The sequence below is a fragment of the Zootoca vivipara genome, chromosome 8 (assembly GCF_965207765.1).
Source record: "Zootoca vivipara chromosome 8, rZooViv2.hap1.1, whole genome shotgun sequence".
Taxonomy (NCBI): domain Eukaryota; kingdom Metazoa; phylum Chordata; class Lepidosauria; order Squamata; family Lacertidae; genus Zootoca; species Zootoca vivipara.
In genome coordinates, this window is record NC_142591.1 from 39,787,139 (window position 1) to 39,803,798 (window position 16,660).

A 16,660-nucleotide genomic window follows, 5' to 3' on the forward strand; every position below is an offset into this window, starting at 1 on the left:
AAAACTTCCCCATGCCTGCTCTTCTGTTCCAGAATACATAGCTAGAAGAGTCCTTCCCTTCTTTTATGCTGAAAAACAGGAAAAGCAGAAGGCTTCCCTGCAACTTGGGGAACACTTTACATAAAGGTCCCTACCAGTATGGTATCTACAGGACAGAGGGTTGTATTCGACATAACACTCAGTGGTACTTTGCATGAGCAGAACAAGTGGACTTCCTCCAATTCTCCCCCCCCCCCATGTGCTGCCTAATCTGTTCTGGTGGTTTTCTCCACGTCTCTGGAGCAGATTTAGGATAACCAGGGGGCACACAGTGAGGGTGAGAGGGGTGGAAAGCCCCATTGAGCAACTGGGAGTCAATCGACTTGTGCATGTATTTAGTTGAATACTACCCAGAAGGTAGGTTGAAGGGAATCCCTAACCACTCAATGCAGGACCAGCCCAAGACATTTTGGCACCTGAGGCAAACCACAAAATGGCATGTGCCCCCCCCCCAACATGGAAGAAGGGGGTCGGTAAAGATCTACATCAGGAACAAGGGGGAGGGAATCAAATCAACCTTACCGAATGGTTGAAGTGAGAATCAAAGGCCGTTGTGGAACCCACTCTGAATCATATTGGACGAGACCCCAGAGGGCACTCCTCACAATTTCCTCCCCTGAAGTAGGAGACCAGAGCCTCCTATTCACGTGAGATCACTATGGAGGCAACATTGCACAGTGGTCTCTTGGCAAATAGAAGGCACTAAATGTCTCCTCCCACCTCTAGGGCATGGGGCGCGGGCTGCTAAGACGGTGGCAGATTCAGCCTCTAAGGAGTGCATTCCTTGGAGACTGGATCTGCTTCCCCTGTGGATCCTACTACCCAAAGCGGTTGCCTCACTTTGCCTCATGGCTGGCCCAGCCGTGCCCCAATGCATGCTACAAAGCCCAATTTCCTCACATGCACACCATACATTTAAAGCGTCCCTTATCATTTTACAAGTCATGGTTCCCCCCACCCCCCCAATCCTGGGAATTGCAGTTTGTTAAGTTTGCTGACCTCACATATCTACAATTCCTAGCACCCTTAATGAACTACAACTCCCAAGATTCTCCATGGCTGTTAATGTGACATAACCAAGTTTCAACTGCATAGTTGTTTATGGTTCAAATCCAATTGCTGAATGGCAAAGCGTGTGTTCACATCAACTATGCACTCTGGTTGATGCATAGGGTACCAACCATCTTGACAATATCTATTATAGCAAATGTGTCATCATATATGTGAGGGTTTATATATGGAACAGTCATTGACATTTCAGTTCCAAACACTTCAGAAATAGACTGAAAATGGGTTTACATAGAAAAGTGTTAGGCAACCTTCATTTTGGCAAGTTAAGACAAGCACTCATTCACGCCACATGCATTTCTTTAATTCTCCATTTTACTAATTCTTATAAGACCATCTTTTGAATTAAAATAATGTCGAGAGACTGCAACTAATGTTCATTAAATCCAGAAAAGTTTCTGAACGGGCCTTTCAAAACAGATGGTTTGTTTTAGTTTCATAAAAACCCTGCTGTCTAATCTTGTGACACAATCTATGGTTTATGCATAAAAGGGATTTGGCTCTTAGACATATGGGGTGAGGGAGGGAAGGAAACAGAAACGGTATATAGTTTAACTGTCTCTTCTCCTAAAACATGCAAAGGAAAATATAATTTAGATGGCACTGTAAATTACACCCAGTTTGTTATTGTTTTTCTCCAGCTGAAACAATTTACCATCTGTCACACATCAGCAGATAAATATTTTTCTGTGCGCATTAGCATAAATCCTGCGGGGGGGGGGGAACCCTTTAATTTTTAACATGTTTCAACAACTGTCCCTTTACTGTATCAAGAAGAAACATCTCTTAACCCTATTTACTTTAAATTTTCTGTTTATTTCTTTTTCATTTGTCTGTTCTACCTAGCAAGTTCAAAATGCTAAATTTAGGCTGCAGTCTTATACAGATTAATTGGAGAATAAGGTAAAGGTAAAGGCACCCCTGACCATTAGGTCCAGTCGTGACCGACTCCGGGGTTGCGCGCTCATCTCGCATTATTGGCCAAGGGAGCCGGCGTACAGCTTCCAGGTCATGTGGCCAGCATGACAAAGCCGCTTCTGGCAAACCAGAGCAGCACATGGAAACGCCGTTTACCTTCCCGCTGTAGCGGTTCCTATTTATCTACTTGCATTTTGACGTGCTTTCAAACTGCTAGGTTGGCAGGAGCTGGGGCCAAGCAACGGGAGCTCACCCCGTCACAGGGATTCAAACCGCCGACCTTCTGATCAGCAAGCCCTAGGCTCAGTGGTTTAACCCACAGCGCCACCTGGGCCCTAATTGGAGAATAAGATCCATTAAATTCATGGTGTTATTCCAACTTAATCCAGAAAATGTTGTGAAAGATGGAGGAACGAGGGACTAGAGTAAAATTTATGTCATGCAGCATAGGAATTCTGTATCCATAGATCAGGGCATGGAAGCCTATAGGCCTCCAGATGTAACTCGACTACAACTCCCATCATCCCTGAACTTTAGCCATGTTGGCTGGGGCTTATGGGAAATGTGAAGAACTGAAACTTTAAAAAAAAAAAGTTTAAACTGTCCTATTATATATGGTTGAGTTTGGGAAGCAAGAATGAGACTTTTAAACAACTGGACAAAACAATTAAGCTATGGTTTTAAGCTATGGTTTTGAACAATTAAGCTATGGTTTTGAATAGGCAGTAATGGATAATAAGATTAAAGTAATGTATATGCATGACTGGGAAGCAATTTAGTTTTAAGTATTTAGTAACTTTCTTCTATATTTTGCTGGATTCAGTAGATAGCCCCAGGAGCCAGTATGGATTTGCAAGGTGTGGCAGCAGTGTTGTTTATTATTATTTATTAAATTTGTATACAACCCTTCACCCAAAGATCCCAGGGTGATTCACAAATATAAGATGACCTCCTGACCTCCTGTCACCAGTGTTGCTGCAGATTACTGGGTGGGAGAAGGTGAAGCAGCAGTGAGGTCAGCACAGTGCAAACTTGTTCACAGGAGGTCTAGATTGGCTCTACTGGTGCATTTGCTTCTTGCAGCTCCCCCCTCCCTCCCAGTAAGCCATAGCAATGCCAGTGACAAAAGATCAGGTAATTGCTGCCCTCCGCCCACTTACTGATGCTACCTATAGCCGTGCCCCTAAGGAGAGTTCATAGCCACATACCCAAAGAGAAACAAAAAATACAGACAGCTGTGTTGATCCATTAAAAGCAAAAATGTACACAACATAGTATCAGCTTCTTAATATCAACATGGCTGCAATCCTATGCATTGTGCCCTGAGCAGTAAGATCCATTAACACTATGCTGTAGCCATTTGTTGAAGCAAAGTTCAACTTCCAGTCCAGTCAGTTGCCAGTACATGGAATTGGGGTCAGGGAATGGCATCTCACGTGTTGCCTCATGCAACAAAAAGGCTTGGGCCAACCTGAAAGAAATATTTCCTTTCATCTGTATGATTCTACTGCAAATCAGTTTTCCTGAGTGGCTCAAAAAGAAAGTCTAGAGATAATTCACCTCCAGTAAGCCTGCAACTTACACAGGGGTTATGTTCTGGGGATTGCACACTTAAAGTCAAAATTGCGAATAATCAAAACACATTGGGTGCAATGGTGGGTGGGATTGCAAGTCGAGGACCCGCCACCCGCATAGAGTTAAATAAGACACAAGGACACATGCATTTTAGGTTAATGGGCAAAATAAGGCCACAACTTTATTGGTTACAGCATGTGAGTGGTATTGGCTTAAACATTGGATAAACAATCTATGTATGACTCCACCCTGCTCAGCGGGGAGTCATTTGAGGGTTAACAACCAGTGAGAGGAGCTTGTTGAAGCAAATACAACTGGAAGCTTCCCCTGGTGTCACCGGGGGCCGTGCCATGGCCCTAGTCACCAGCAGGGCATCAGACAGGATCCACGGCCGCCGGATCCCTTTAACGGAATACCCAAAAGAGGAGGAGGATGGCCACAACCTGCCCTCCAACACACTACACATATTCCAATGCCTAACCGCCAATGCCATAAAGCTGTGACGAATTGCTATGAGGTAGGCGAAAAGCCAAGAGGCTGGTGCCAATTTGCCAAATGGACAAAAACTCCTACCAGGCCCCCTGGGCAACTGACCGAAGTCCACAGCAAGGTCAAAAGCAAAGAAATGACCTAAAAGGAGGGTGGGCCAGAGATCCAATGAATCCAGGAAGCTGAATGGAGACCAGCGCTGCCACGGCCGCTTAAATGCAGCCCAACCCTGCCCACCAGCCAGTCCTATTGGTTAGCTGACAGGGCCTGGCACGACAGCAGAGAAAGGCTGACGCAGGGGGCTGAATACGCCCCCCTGCTGGAGCAGGAAATGGCTCCCGCTCGCAACTTCTCCCCTCGGCAAGGAGGAGAGGTCTTGCCAATGTCTTCTTTCCCTGATGCCCAACCCCTTTCCGCCGCCTTTTTATTTTATTTTGCCAAGCACATAAAGCTGAATGTGCACAAGTTAAATGTGTGTAAAGTCGTAGCCTTACTCTACAAATGCTAACCACTGAAGTCCAGTCAAGAGTGAGCTCCCGTTGCTCGGTCCCAAGCTCCTGCCCACCTAGCAGTTCGAAAGCCATCAAAGTGCAAGTAGATAAATAGGGACCGCTCCAGCGGGAAGGTAAACGGTGTTTCTGTGCGCTGCTCTGTTCGCCAGAAGCAGCTTTGTCATGCTGGCCACATGACCCGGAAGCTGTCTGCGGACAAACAGCGGCTCCCTCGGCCTATAGAGCGAGATGAGCGCCGCAACCCCAGAGTCGGACACGACTGGACCTGATGGTCAGGGGCCCCTTTACCTTTGGGGGTTATTGCAGGGCCTTTCGGTCATACTCTGGGCTGGTTCACATGGCACCGTAAGACAGACTATAGTGTGGTCTCACATATGTGGTGCTTCCTGGATAGATTACGGCCACTTTTCTAGTCCCTGGGCCTTTTTACTGTCACGTCATGCTAATATAAAGTTTGTCTTAGCACAGCTGCAAGGTGTTCTCTTGAAGCGGGTACATTTGGGCAATCTCAGTTTGTCTTACCACATCATGCAGACCAGGTCAGAATCTCATAACTCAGTTGTGTTTGTAGTTTGCTGAGTCTTGGCTTCCACATCAGCAGGGGGGGATTTACATAAATGAAACAAGATTGTGTTTCACACTCCAAGACCTTAAACTACTGCAAGCTTGCTGACCTTAAAATATACTCTCCCATTTCCTTGTTCTCAAATACTTTTTCTTTTGTTTTAGGGTTATAGCTTATTAGAATTTTGTAGGGGGGGGGCTGCCTTTGAAAATGAGCTCACTTTGCAGAGAACTCAATACTCTCATTCTGATTCATTTGCACTGGTTACCTACCTAGCTTCAGACCCAATTTGATGTGCTAAGTACCTGAGAGAACACTTCCTTCTACATCTTTATCCTAATGCACTTATGTCTGTTGGGAAGGCTCAGCTATGTTTCACAGAACATTTGTGAAAGCATAGAAGATGTTCCTGGCAGGCTGATGTAATGATAAAATGATATATTCCAAGCATATTTAGCAATTTCATTTTGCTGCTGGGCTGTGTTTTGTTGTTATGTCAGATGTTTTAATTATGGCTGTTTTATTCGGACTGGTTTATAGAGATGTTTTATTTTGCATGCCACTTTGAGAGCTGCTTGTAGCAGAGATTTCTGCCCTAAAAATGTCACAGTAACAACAACAAAAAAGCACTTTAAAGAACAAGTAAAAATATGGAGAGACACATTGGTCCACTTTAGTATAAAAGAAACAACATGCTAATTTTGCTTTTTGTTTCACATGGAATACTGTAGTTCGATGCCTACTGAATTGTGGGAAATGTTCAATAACAGTACTGTACAATTGGCTGCAGTGGATACTTTTTGTAACATGATAGCATTCTGATCACTCATTTATCTGCTAATAGTAAGCCACACACACAGAACGCTATAATTTTCTCTCCTTTTTAAAAAAAAAAAATATCTGACAGAGAAAATATGCTAACATTCCTTTGAGAGCCTGTATGTGATGTTTGTTCTTGAACTCTTTTCAACTTCAGAATAAAGTGCCTCACATACAAGAAAACCCACACAATGCAGTGCACTGTATTTGCCCTCTAAGGATTGACTGTGGCCAGTTGATTATTCTGTATTGCCGTACATTACAACAACTGAAGCTATTTCTTATACTTTTGACCTTTTGTACAAAGTTAAATGTGTTTTTATCAATATATCCAGGAGAAGAATATATCACAAAAAGCATACTTTACATGCATTTAGACGAGGTCACAAAAGATATTTAAATTTATTATGCGTTTGTGTAGATTCGATGCATTAGGGTTGTAAAGGTAAAGGTAAAGGGACCCCTGACCATTAGGTCCAGTCGTGACCGACTCTGGGGTTGCGCGCTCATCTCGCATTATTGGCCGAGGGAGCCGGCGTATAGCTTCCAGGTCATGTGGCCAGGGATTCGAACCGCCGACCTTCTGATCAGCAAGCCCTAGGCTCAGTGGTTTAACCACAGCGCCACCTGGGTCCCTGCATTAGGGTTGAGATGCCCACAAAAGAGTGTATCAAGAATAGGCAGATGAAATAACAAAGTATTCCTAAAAGTAGCCATATTAGCCCATTAGAAAAAAATCCCCCCAAACCCAGAAGGGTAATACTGTATGCTTATTAGGACCCACTAAAATATCATATAATTTTTATTAAGAATAACATGAAACACTAATGGGTATCAGTTACCAGGTACAAAGCAAAATTCAAATCAGGGCACGTATAGTGAAGGTAATAATAGCAGCAGGTTAAATAACCCAGCCAAGAAGATGTATGAGTCACATGGGGTCTAGGTTCCTCTTCTTGAGATTTAATTAATTAATTTAATTTAATTAATAAATGAAATCAATATAAACCATTTTTTTTCCTTTGCATCTCTCTACATAACTGTTAAGTTTATCAGACAAAGCCAAGTAATATCACAAAGTTTTGAGATGATTCTATTATGCCCAGATTTGTTCCCTTTCCTCTACTTTTTTGTTTAATATCCTGCATGAAGAAGTTATTGGGAACTCAAAAGTTTCTTAACTGCTAAATATTTTATGAAGCAGCCCTCAATCAGGAAGCTTACAATGTTTGATGTTTCATTATATTTTTTATATTCTGTTGAAAGCCATGCAGAGTGGCTGGGGCAACCCAGTCAGATAGGCAGGGTATAACTAGTAATATTATATTATATTATATTACTACATACTACTACAGCTATCATCCTTATTTCCTTATCTGATTTCTTATTAACTAAGGACACGCCACAGATACTTTCCATAACTCCCTTTTATACCTAGGTAAAGGTATAAAACCCCTGACTGTTAAGTCCAGTCGCGGACAACTCTGGGGTTGCGGTGCTCATCTCGCTTTACTGGCCGAAGGAGCTGGCGTTTCTCTGCAGACAGCTTCTGGGTCATGTGGCCACCATGACTAAGCTGCTTCTGGCAAACCAGAGCAGCACACGGAAACGCCATTTACCTTCCCGCCAGAGCAGTACCTATTTATCTACTAGCACTTTGACGTGCTTTTGAACTGCTAGGTTGGCAGGAGTTGGGACCGAACAACGGGAGCTCACCCCGTCGCAAGGATTCAAACTGCCAACCACAAGCCCTAGGCCCTGTGGTTTAGACCACAGCACCACCCACGTCCCTAAACCTAGCTTTTGATATATTTTGCCCCAGTTTAAACTAGAAATTATAGCTGTGATTTTCTCTCCCCACTCCTTATGACCATTGGTGGAAAGTATTCCTAGATTGAAAAGCTAACAGTTAATATCTTGGGAAGTTTGTTGCACTCCCTGCCTCCCCCATTTCTCATAAGAAAGTAATAAGCATAACCAAGAATATGGGACTATCATGTGAAGATTTCAAATCTACTATATATCAGCAAAGTTATATATCCTTAAGATAACCAAAAAAAACCTGAAGAATATAAAAGGCAAGGCATAGTCTGTGTTGGTTTTGGAATGTTATATAAAGTTTAAGCTCATTCATTGGGTTGTGATTGCATTACCACATTTGAAATGGCAATGATAGGAAATCACAAACAGAGCCTCATTTACGCAGCTGGCCACAGCAGTAATAAAGTCATTGTTTTCCTTTCTACACATGACAATACAGTGAGCTATTGGTAATTCCAATTTTGCAGGACATAGTCCCCCAAGAATGAGTGACAGGTATCCGTTAAGCAGTACAGTACTGTAAAGTGAACTACAGTGGAACCTCGGTTTATGAACACCTCAGTTTACGAATTTTTGGTTTACGAACGCTGCGGACCCATCTGGAATGGATTAATTCACTTTCCATTACTTTCAATGGGAAAGTTCGCTTCAGTTTATGAACGCTTCAGTTTATGAACAGACTTCCGGAACCAATTACACCCATGCTTCGGGTTAAGTACGCTTCAGGTTGAGTACTCCGCGGACCCGTCTGGAACGGATTAATCCCCTTTCCATTACTTTCAATGGGAAAGTTCGCTTCAGTTTATGAACGCTTCAGTTTATGAACAGACTTCCGGAACCAATTGTGTTCATAAACAGAGGTACCAATGTACTCAGATTTAAGACAAGAGTCACATTAAAGTTCAGAATATCTGGATTTAAATTAAACCCAACTAAATGCACCAGTTTAGTTCAACTAAATCCAAGTAGTCCAACTTGCTTGTGGACCAGGCTGCTAGTGTCTTTGTGGGATGAAACAGATTTAGGCTGTTGATTTATCTGTTCAGTCTTGTTTTGCACAGTTATGTGTCATTTGGTTTTAATTAAAAAGATTCCTTAGTGAGACTTTTATTAAATTTAATGGTTATTTGTTCCCAAGTCTATACATTAAATTTCCAGACTGAATGTGCTCTTGAACTCTGAGATACAATTCTACGCTGGGTGAAACAAAGAATGCAGTGCTGAGCTTCAAAGTGGTCGGCAGTTTAGACTGGTGGTGGCAGAGGCTTTCACTCACGTTGTGTTCCACTGCTTCCTATTTCTGTCAGAATTTTTCTCTAGACTGTGGAACCTGTTTGTTATCTATTCTACATGGCTAAGTACTGAGGAGATAGATTCAGGTACGTAGCTATGTTGATCTGATGCAGTCGAAATAAATAATAATAAATAATAAATAGTCCAGTAGCACCTTAGAGACCAATTAAGTTTGTTCTGGTTATAAGCTTTTGTGTGCATGCACACTTCTTCAGATACATTGAAACAGAAGTCACCAAACCCTTATATATAGTGGGAGGGTGGGGTGGGGTTTTTCTCAGAAGGGTAGGAGGAGATGGGTGATTGACTCAATGGGTATGGTAAACCTGTTGACAACTGTTAATGACTGCAATTAGTCCTACAGGAAAAAGCAAGGGATAGTATGCAGATGACCAAAAGTAGCGCTAGCATATGTTATCTCACAGACTTCTGTTTCAATGTATCTGAAGAAGTGTGCATGCACACAAAAGCTTATACCCAGAACAAACTTAGTTGGTCTCTAAGGTGCTACTGGACAATGTTTTAATTTATTTCTAATGAGGAGATAGTTATTTTAACACAATTAATTTAAGTTCTGCTTCTTGATTATTTAGCAAAAAGGAATCTTGCCAGATGAGAAAAAAGGTTCCTCAAGATCAGAGGCTCACAAACTTTGTAACACAGAGCTTTCTTAGCAACATACAGTATACCTGACTGGAAAACCGTGTCCCACTTTTAGTTCTGAACTTCAGAAGAACATACCATGTGGTGTAAAACAATTCTGTGCCCAACATTGCAACATGTATCATGTACAGTTATTCTGGTCTCATACCAGAACTATGTATTCTCATGTTGTCTTATTATTAATTTATTTATTTTCTATACCGCCCTATACCCGGAGGTCTCAGGGCGGTTCACAGGGTGGTGTCTTAGAACACCAAGACAATTGGCTGGACTACATTCTTTAGACTTTCTGTTTGTGACACAGGGGTAGTAGAGGAATTATTCCACATAGGCATGCAAGGGAAGAGTTGTTGACTGCATTCTGATGTTTAGTCAGAATCTCCTTTCTTGTAACTTGAATCCATTGGTTTAGGTCCTACACTCAGGAGCCGAAGAAAGCAAGCTTGCTTCATCTTCCATGCGACAGCTTTTAAATAATTGAAGATGACTATAAGATCCTCTCTGTCTCCTCTTTACAAGGATAAACATACCCAACTCCCTCAACCATTCCTAACAAGACCCTTGATCATTTTGGCTGCCCTCCTCTGCAGATGTTCTACATTGTCAATATCATTCTTAAATTGTGGTTCCCAACCACTGAAACCAAATCACATGGGAAGCAGCCTTACTAGAAAAGCTAACCAATAAAATGAAAGTGACATGGGGACAAATAGAAGAGAATGCCTTCACCCCAGTATGGCTCCCCTTTGTCACATACACAGCCCAACAAGACAACAACAAGAACCTGCCAACAGCATACAAATCAATCTGGCTTACATGACCCAACAAGCCCTCCCCACCTCACACATGCTAACAAATCTCCTTACAGACAACCAACCACACCCTGCCCCCCAATCCCTCTCATGACCAAGGAAATGTAGCAAGTGAATAGAAAGAGAACTTACCCAGCTGATGCCAACACAAAATCCCACATGTACACTATGGGAAAAACACACAATTGTGGTGCCCAGAACTGGACACAGCACTCCAGGTGCGGTCTGACCAAGGCAGACTAAAGCAATACTATGACTTCCCTTCATCAGGACACTATACTTCTCTTGATGTAGCCAAGAATAGCTTTAGCTTTTTTTCTGCTGCTGCATCACACTGTTGACTCAGGTTAAGCTTTGATCTACCCTCAATCCTTTTCACATGTACTACTAACAAACCAGGTGTTCCCCATCTTATAATTAGTTCTTCTTGCTTATCTTTAGAACCTTACATTGTTCCTATTGAAATTTAATTTTGTTTGGCCCCAATTTTGTCTTCTGCAGATTAGCTACCTCTCCCAGTTTGGTGTTGTCTGAAAATTTGATGGACATCCCGTCAATCCTTTCATCCAAATCATTTATAAAGACACTGATCAACAATGGGCCCAGCACAGAACCCTGCAGCACCCCACTTGTCACTGTTTTCCAGGATGGCAAGGAAGCACCCTTTGAGTTCAGTCAGTCAACCAGCTACAAATCCACCTAACAGTTACCTTGTCCAACCCACATTTTACCAGCTTCTCTGTAAGAATATCATGGTGGACTTTGTCAAAAGCCTCACTAAAATTAAGATACTTTATGTCTGCAGCATTTACATGTATAAATATTACTTTGGGGGGATTTGAAATTGTCAGATGATGATAATATCCAACACCACATACCAACTATATGTGGTTTGATAGCAGGTCAGCATAATTGGACAGTTCCCGTTCTTACTCCTGCAAAAAGACTGATATTGATACATCAATACCCTGGCCCCTTGAACAATGGATAGACATTATGACTACATACCAATGGATTGCTTTACGTTGTAGATTGTGTATGGACAAATATAATGATATTTAGAGTGCATTTATAAAAAGCATAATGACCTGTTGATAATTTTATACTCCTTAGAATAATTGTGCTACCTATATACCCACATATTGTACTGTACCAGTTTCAAGCACTTTTGTTTTGTTTTGAATTCTCTCCACCTTTTCCTATATACTATATATATGAATTCTCTAAGATTATAGCAAGAAGCTCTGAGATTACACCTGCAAGCTCCTTTACTACCCTTGGGTGCAGGCGCTGGAGATTAGAATTAATTTAAAGTAGCTAGGTGTTCCCTTACTATCTCTTTTCCTACCTTGGGTTGTAGCTCCCGCCTTGAATTGTTTATTCTGCTATCACCAGGTTGGGCACTGCTTCCTTTTGGGTGAAGACAGAGGCAAAGTAGGTGTTGAGCAGTTCCTCCCTCTGTCACCCAATAGCATTTCTGTCTTCTCCACACAGAGGACTTACTACTTGCTTGTCCTCCTCTTGCTTCAAACATTGCTGAAGAAACCTTTTTTCATTGTTACCTCCACACATGCTGCCTCTGTTCCGCTCAGTAGAGAGTCACCTACCACAAACATGTCGCTTCCTCCTCTGGGGAATGGCAGAAATTGTTCTGTACATCGTACACTCCCAAATCAGAGTGTTCTGAGGTTTAGTTTACAACTACTGTCCTTACTCCTCTTGCTCCACCACCCTGCCACATCACTGTTCCAGCACAGCCAACTGCTCTAGCAAGCAATTCCTCATCTTGCGGAGATGTGCTGAGGGGAGCGGGTGGCGCTGTGATCTAAACCACTGACCCTCTTGGGCTTGCTGATCAGAAGGTTGGCGGTTCAAATCCCCTTGACAGGGTGAGCTCCCGTTGCTCTGTCCCAGCTTCTGCCAACCTAGCAGTTTGAAAGCAACACCAGTGCAAGTAGATAAACACTGCGGCTGGAAGGTAAAAGTGTTTCCATGCGCTCTGGCTTCCACCACGGTGTTCAGTCGTGCCAAAAGCAGTTTAGTCAAGCGGTTTAGTCATGCTGGCCACATGACCCAGAAAGCTGCCTGTCGACAAACACTGGCTCCCTCAGCCTGAAGTGAGATGAGCGCAGCAACCCCAAAGTCACCTTTGACTGGACTTAACCATCCAGGGGTCCGTCACTTTTTAAAATTTAACCTCTACTCACCCATGGGCTGCCCTGTCCTTGCCTAATGAGCAGGCCAGCCCTTGCTGCCAGAAACAGATTTTCAGAAATAACCAACTGTTTGGATTCTGAAGCGTATCCAATGTAGCAGGTGGGGATAGCTGGTGTCTTATAGAGTCAAGACTGTGCTGGAATGAACACTGCTTGTATTATACAAATAAAACCAAATAAATCCTTAATTGGTTGTGGTTACCTGTGGTAGGTACTGCATGCATCATTATGAGGGGAGCACACAGAGAGTTTTCCTTGGGTGAAGAGGCCTTAAGGAATAGCCCCTTAAAACCATAAATCATCTCTGCAACCCGACTGAATGGGGAATCTCTAGAACCCAGGGATTGATGTGCGTGGAGCACGGCAGGCTTCTCCACACTTAGGAGCAGCTCCTTCCCTGCCAAAAGAAGCCGACAACAGCGACTGACACAACCGCCGCTCTTTGGGATTTCCCGCTCTTTGATCTGCCCGGGCCGCCTCTGCTGAGGCGCCTGATAAACGAAGCTCTTTGATGAGTCCCGACATTTCCCCCCTCAGCCCAGGCCATCTGACTCGCTTGGTACCCATGACTGAGGGGAAGGGCAGAGGCGGGGACCGCGCCCTGGGCGGGAACGGCGCAATCCTCCCCCTCCGCATATCTCCCAGCCCTTTGTAGTCTCCTTTCAAGTCGAGGGTGTCCGATTTCGGGATCCGGAGGCGAGCAGCGCCCCTCCCCGACCCCTCCTCCTCCTCCTCCTCCTCCTCCTCCTCTGCCCGCTGGAAGGGGAAATATGAAGGGGAGTTTCTGCAGCAGCAGCAGCAGCTCAGTGAGGAGAAGAAAAAGCCGCGGGAGGAAACCCGGAGGAGAAGCCGGCAGGGAAACAGGGACGACCAGAGAGGTTGCAGAAGGCAGGGAAAGTGCCTGAGGATCCCCAGACGCCTCTCTGCGCACGCCCAGAGTCCTTTGGGGCGCCCGGCATGGGGCGCGCCGCCTTGTATTGAAAGCCCTCAGCACAGGAGGGGGAGCGCGTGGAGTTCAGCCTCGGGCAGAAGCCGCCGCCGCCGCGCGAGGAGGCTGGGACTTGGCTGCCTCCTTCTGCTCGTGCCGCTGGCCCCGAAGAGAGAGCGGGGTGTGTGGGGGGGATTCCGCCGCTGTGCTTCTCTGGGATTCTGATTCCGCCAGGTGGGTGCCGAGAAGAGGCTCTCCAGCCCGCCGCCCGCCCTTCATCTTCCCGCAAGGATTTTGTGTGTGGCTGGGGTTGGGGGATTATTGGCATTGCAAAGAGGAGGCACAAAGCTTGTCGGAGAAGAAAGTGTTGAGGGAGAGGAAGAAAGCGCCGGAGGGAGGATAAAAGGAAAAAGGAGGAAGAAAGAGGCGGAAGGGAAAGTGAGAGGCTTGGACGGGGGAAGCCGCTGGAGAGCTGGAAATGTCCTGTCTCTACTGCAGCCTGGTGAGATGCCTGTTCCTAGCCCTGCTCTCGCATGGTGAGTACTGCAGATAAACGCATTTGCAATGTTTCTGTTATATTATGTTTATATCTGCGAGAAATATTTACTGCTTTTCCTCTCTTAGGCAACTTTAAAAACTTGGAAAGTTTTTGACGTTTGACGTTTTATTTTGTTTTTATATTTTGCTGAAAGCTGCCCAGAGTGGCTGGGGGAACCCAGTCAGATGGGTGGGGTATAAATAATAAGTTTATTAGGTATTATTGTTATTTAGGCGGATCTTTCTTCGAAGTGGCAACCTGAATATTTTATCATAGTAATGAACAGCCTCACACATATGCACTTGTGGATAATTATTATTCTTTATGTGTGGTTTTCCCTTTCTCATGTCACTTTAGTCTAAGGGCTATCCACAGTGAAAAGCTGTATTTTACCTGTTTTAGTTTTAGATATAAAAGTTGCCACAAACATACGTGCCTTGAAGCAAGAGCTCTTGGTTCTCTGGAAAAGCTAACTAGTTTGAATAGGCAAAAATTGTGTGGTGTGTTTTCTAGAGTCAGAAAGTGCCCCTTCCACATGTCTTGTATATTACTTGTGGTCGGCTGGGTGATTTTTGATGGTTCTGAAAAGACACAATATATAAGCCGTCTGTAGTGAAAAAGTAGGGTTTTGCCTATAAAGCTTTGAACAGGATGCATTTGATCTTTATTAGCTTGTCCCATTTGGGGGCTGAATGGAGTGATTTTTCCTCTGTCTCGGTTTTCTTAATTGTATCCATGGGCAAAATGTTCAGAGCATAACTTGGATTCTGCATGCTTGATCACGTGGAAAGAGTTTCAGGCCACAGGCCCAAACTCTCTATTTCATTGACTTCAGTTACACTACTCGGACACAAGAGAATTCAGACCAAGGGGCCATCTCATCTAGCATCTTGTTTCCAACAGTAGTCAGCTAGAAAGTCCACAAGAAGGATAGAGAGCAATAACCTCTGCCCAGCAACTGCTTTTCAAGAGTTATTTCTTAACATGCAAGGTCCCCTTAGTCATTTATAGACATACCCTCCCAGAATATGTTTCATTCTCTTAAAGCAGGCTAAGCCAACTGGTCATCATCACATCTTATGGCAATGAGTTCCATAAGTTTATTATGAGGAAGTGTTTTCCTTGGTGTGTACTGAATTTGCTGTGAATTAATTTAATCAGCTTGACCCTGCGTTCTAGTATTGTGAGAGGAAGAAAAAAAAACTTTTTTCTGCTTTCCTCAGTGTCCATTATCTTAAAACTCTGTTATGCTCATTTTTAGTTACCTTGTTATGTAAACTAAAAAGCCCCAGTGCCTCATACAGAAGGTGTCTCAACACCCTTGATTATTTGCTTACTCTTTTATGCACTGGGCCACTTCTGTGTAAATCTGTATTTTTTTATCATATGCAGTACAAGACTAGAATTGTATAATATATTTTAAATGCAACAACATCATACAATTATATAAGGTTGTTATGACACTGGCAGTCTTGCTTTCTGTTCTTTTCTAATAATTCTTAAAACATAATTTGCCTTTTTTCCCACTGATGCGGAATTTGTTTATGCTTTCATTGAACTATCTACCACAACCACATCATATCTTGCATAATCACAGTGTTTCAAATCACATCAGGGTATATACAGGTTGAGGTTAAGTGTGCACCACTCTATACTTACTCTGTTGAAACCTGTTTGCCATTTTGCTGCCCTAATCCAATATGTGGAGAGCTCTCTGAATAATCCTTAGTAATCTACCTTTGCATTTCCACAATCTGAATAATTTGACATCATTTGCAAACTTAGAAAACTTGAAGCGTATTCCTCCCTGATCATGATGAAATAGCCCCAATATAGATCTTTGGCATAGGGGGACTTTTTAGTTCCCTCCATTTTGAAAATTGCTAATTTATTGCTACCCTTTGCTTTTTGTTCTTCAACCAGTTACTGATCTGTAAGAGGATAACCCCCCCCCCCCCATACCAGGACTTCTAACTTTACTCAAGAGATTCTGGTAAAGATTTTGTTGAAAGCTCAACTATATGATATATTCCAGATTACTTGGATCCATGTTTGTTGACAGCCCCCACATCCAATTAATTATAAAACACTGATGAGGCAGGACTTCCCTTTGTAGAAACCATGCTCTTTCCTAGAAAAATGTGTTGTTCCATAGACACAATATTCAAGTTTTAATAATAGCCAGTCCAGAGCTACTATAAAGTATGTGGCATTTCCTTCTAAGTGGTCTTTGAACACTTCAAAAATATTTATTGGGAGACTTACTCTTTACTGCTCGATAACCATCCAGAAGGAGATGAAGTGACCTTTAGGCAGACATGACCCCAGCCCTGAACTCCATTGCTAAATTTTCAAACATATGAGCAATCATCAGTGGCAGCTGTGGAGAGTAAGCATATCTGAA

General features: G+C 43.3%; 1 protein-coding gene and 1 long non-coding RNA gene across 2 annotated transcripts in view; one reads left to right on the top strand and one right to left on the bottom strand.

Moving 5' to 3' along the window:
* LOC148684820 (uncharacterized) overlaps positions 1-12,887 on the bottom strand; it is a 107,395-nt gene extending 94,508 nt beyond the window's left edge. The window contains exon 1 of the long non-coding RNA XR_015951444.1: positions 11,923-12,887. This is a non-coding gene — a long non-coding RNA (uncharacterized LOC148684820). The remainder of the gene's footprint in view (positions 1-11,922) is intronic.
* Positions 12,888-13,165: 278 nt separating this feature from the next.
* APCDD1 (APC down-regulated 1) overlaps positions 13,166-16,660 on the top strand; it is a 35,987-nt gene continuing 32,492 nt past the window's right edge. The window contains exon 1 of the mRNA XM_035125234.3: positions 13,166-14,254. Within this exon, the coding sequence (XP_034981125.3) occupies positions 14,197-14,254 (58 nt within the window). The 5' untranslated portion in view covers positions 13,166-14,196. The remainder of the gene's footprint in view (positions 14,255-16,660) is intronic.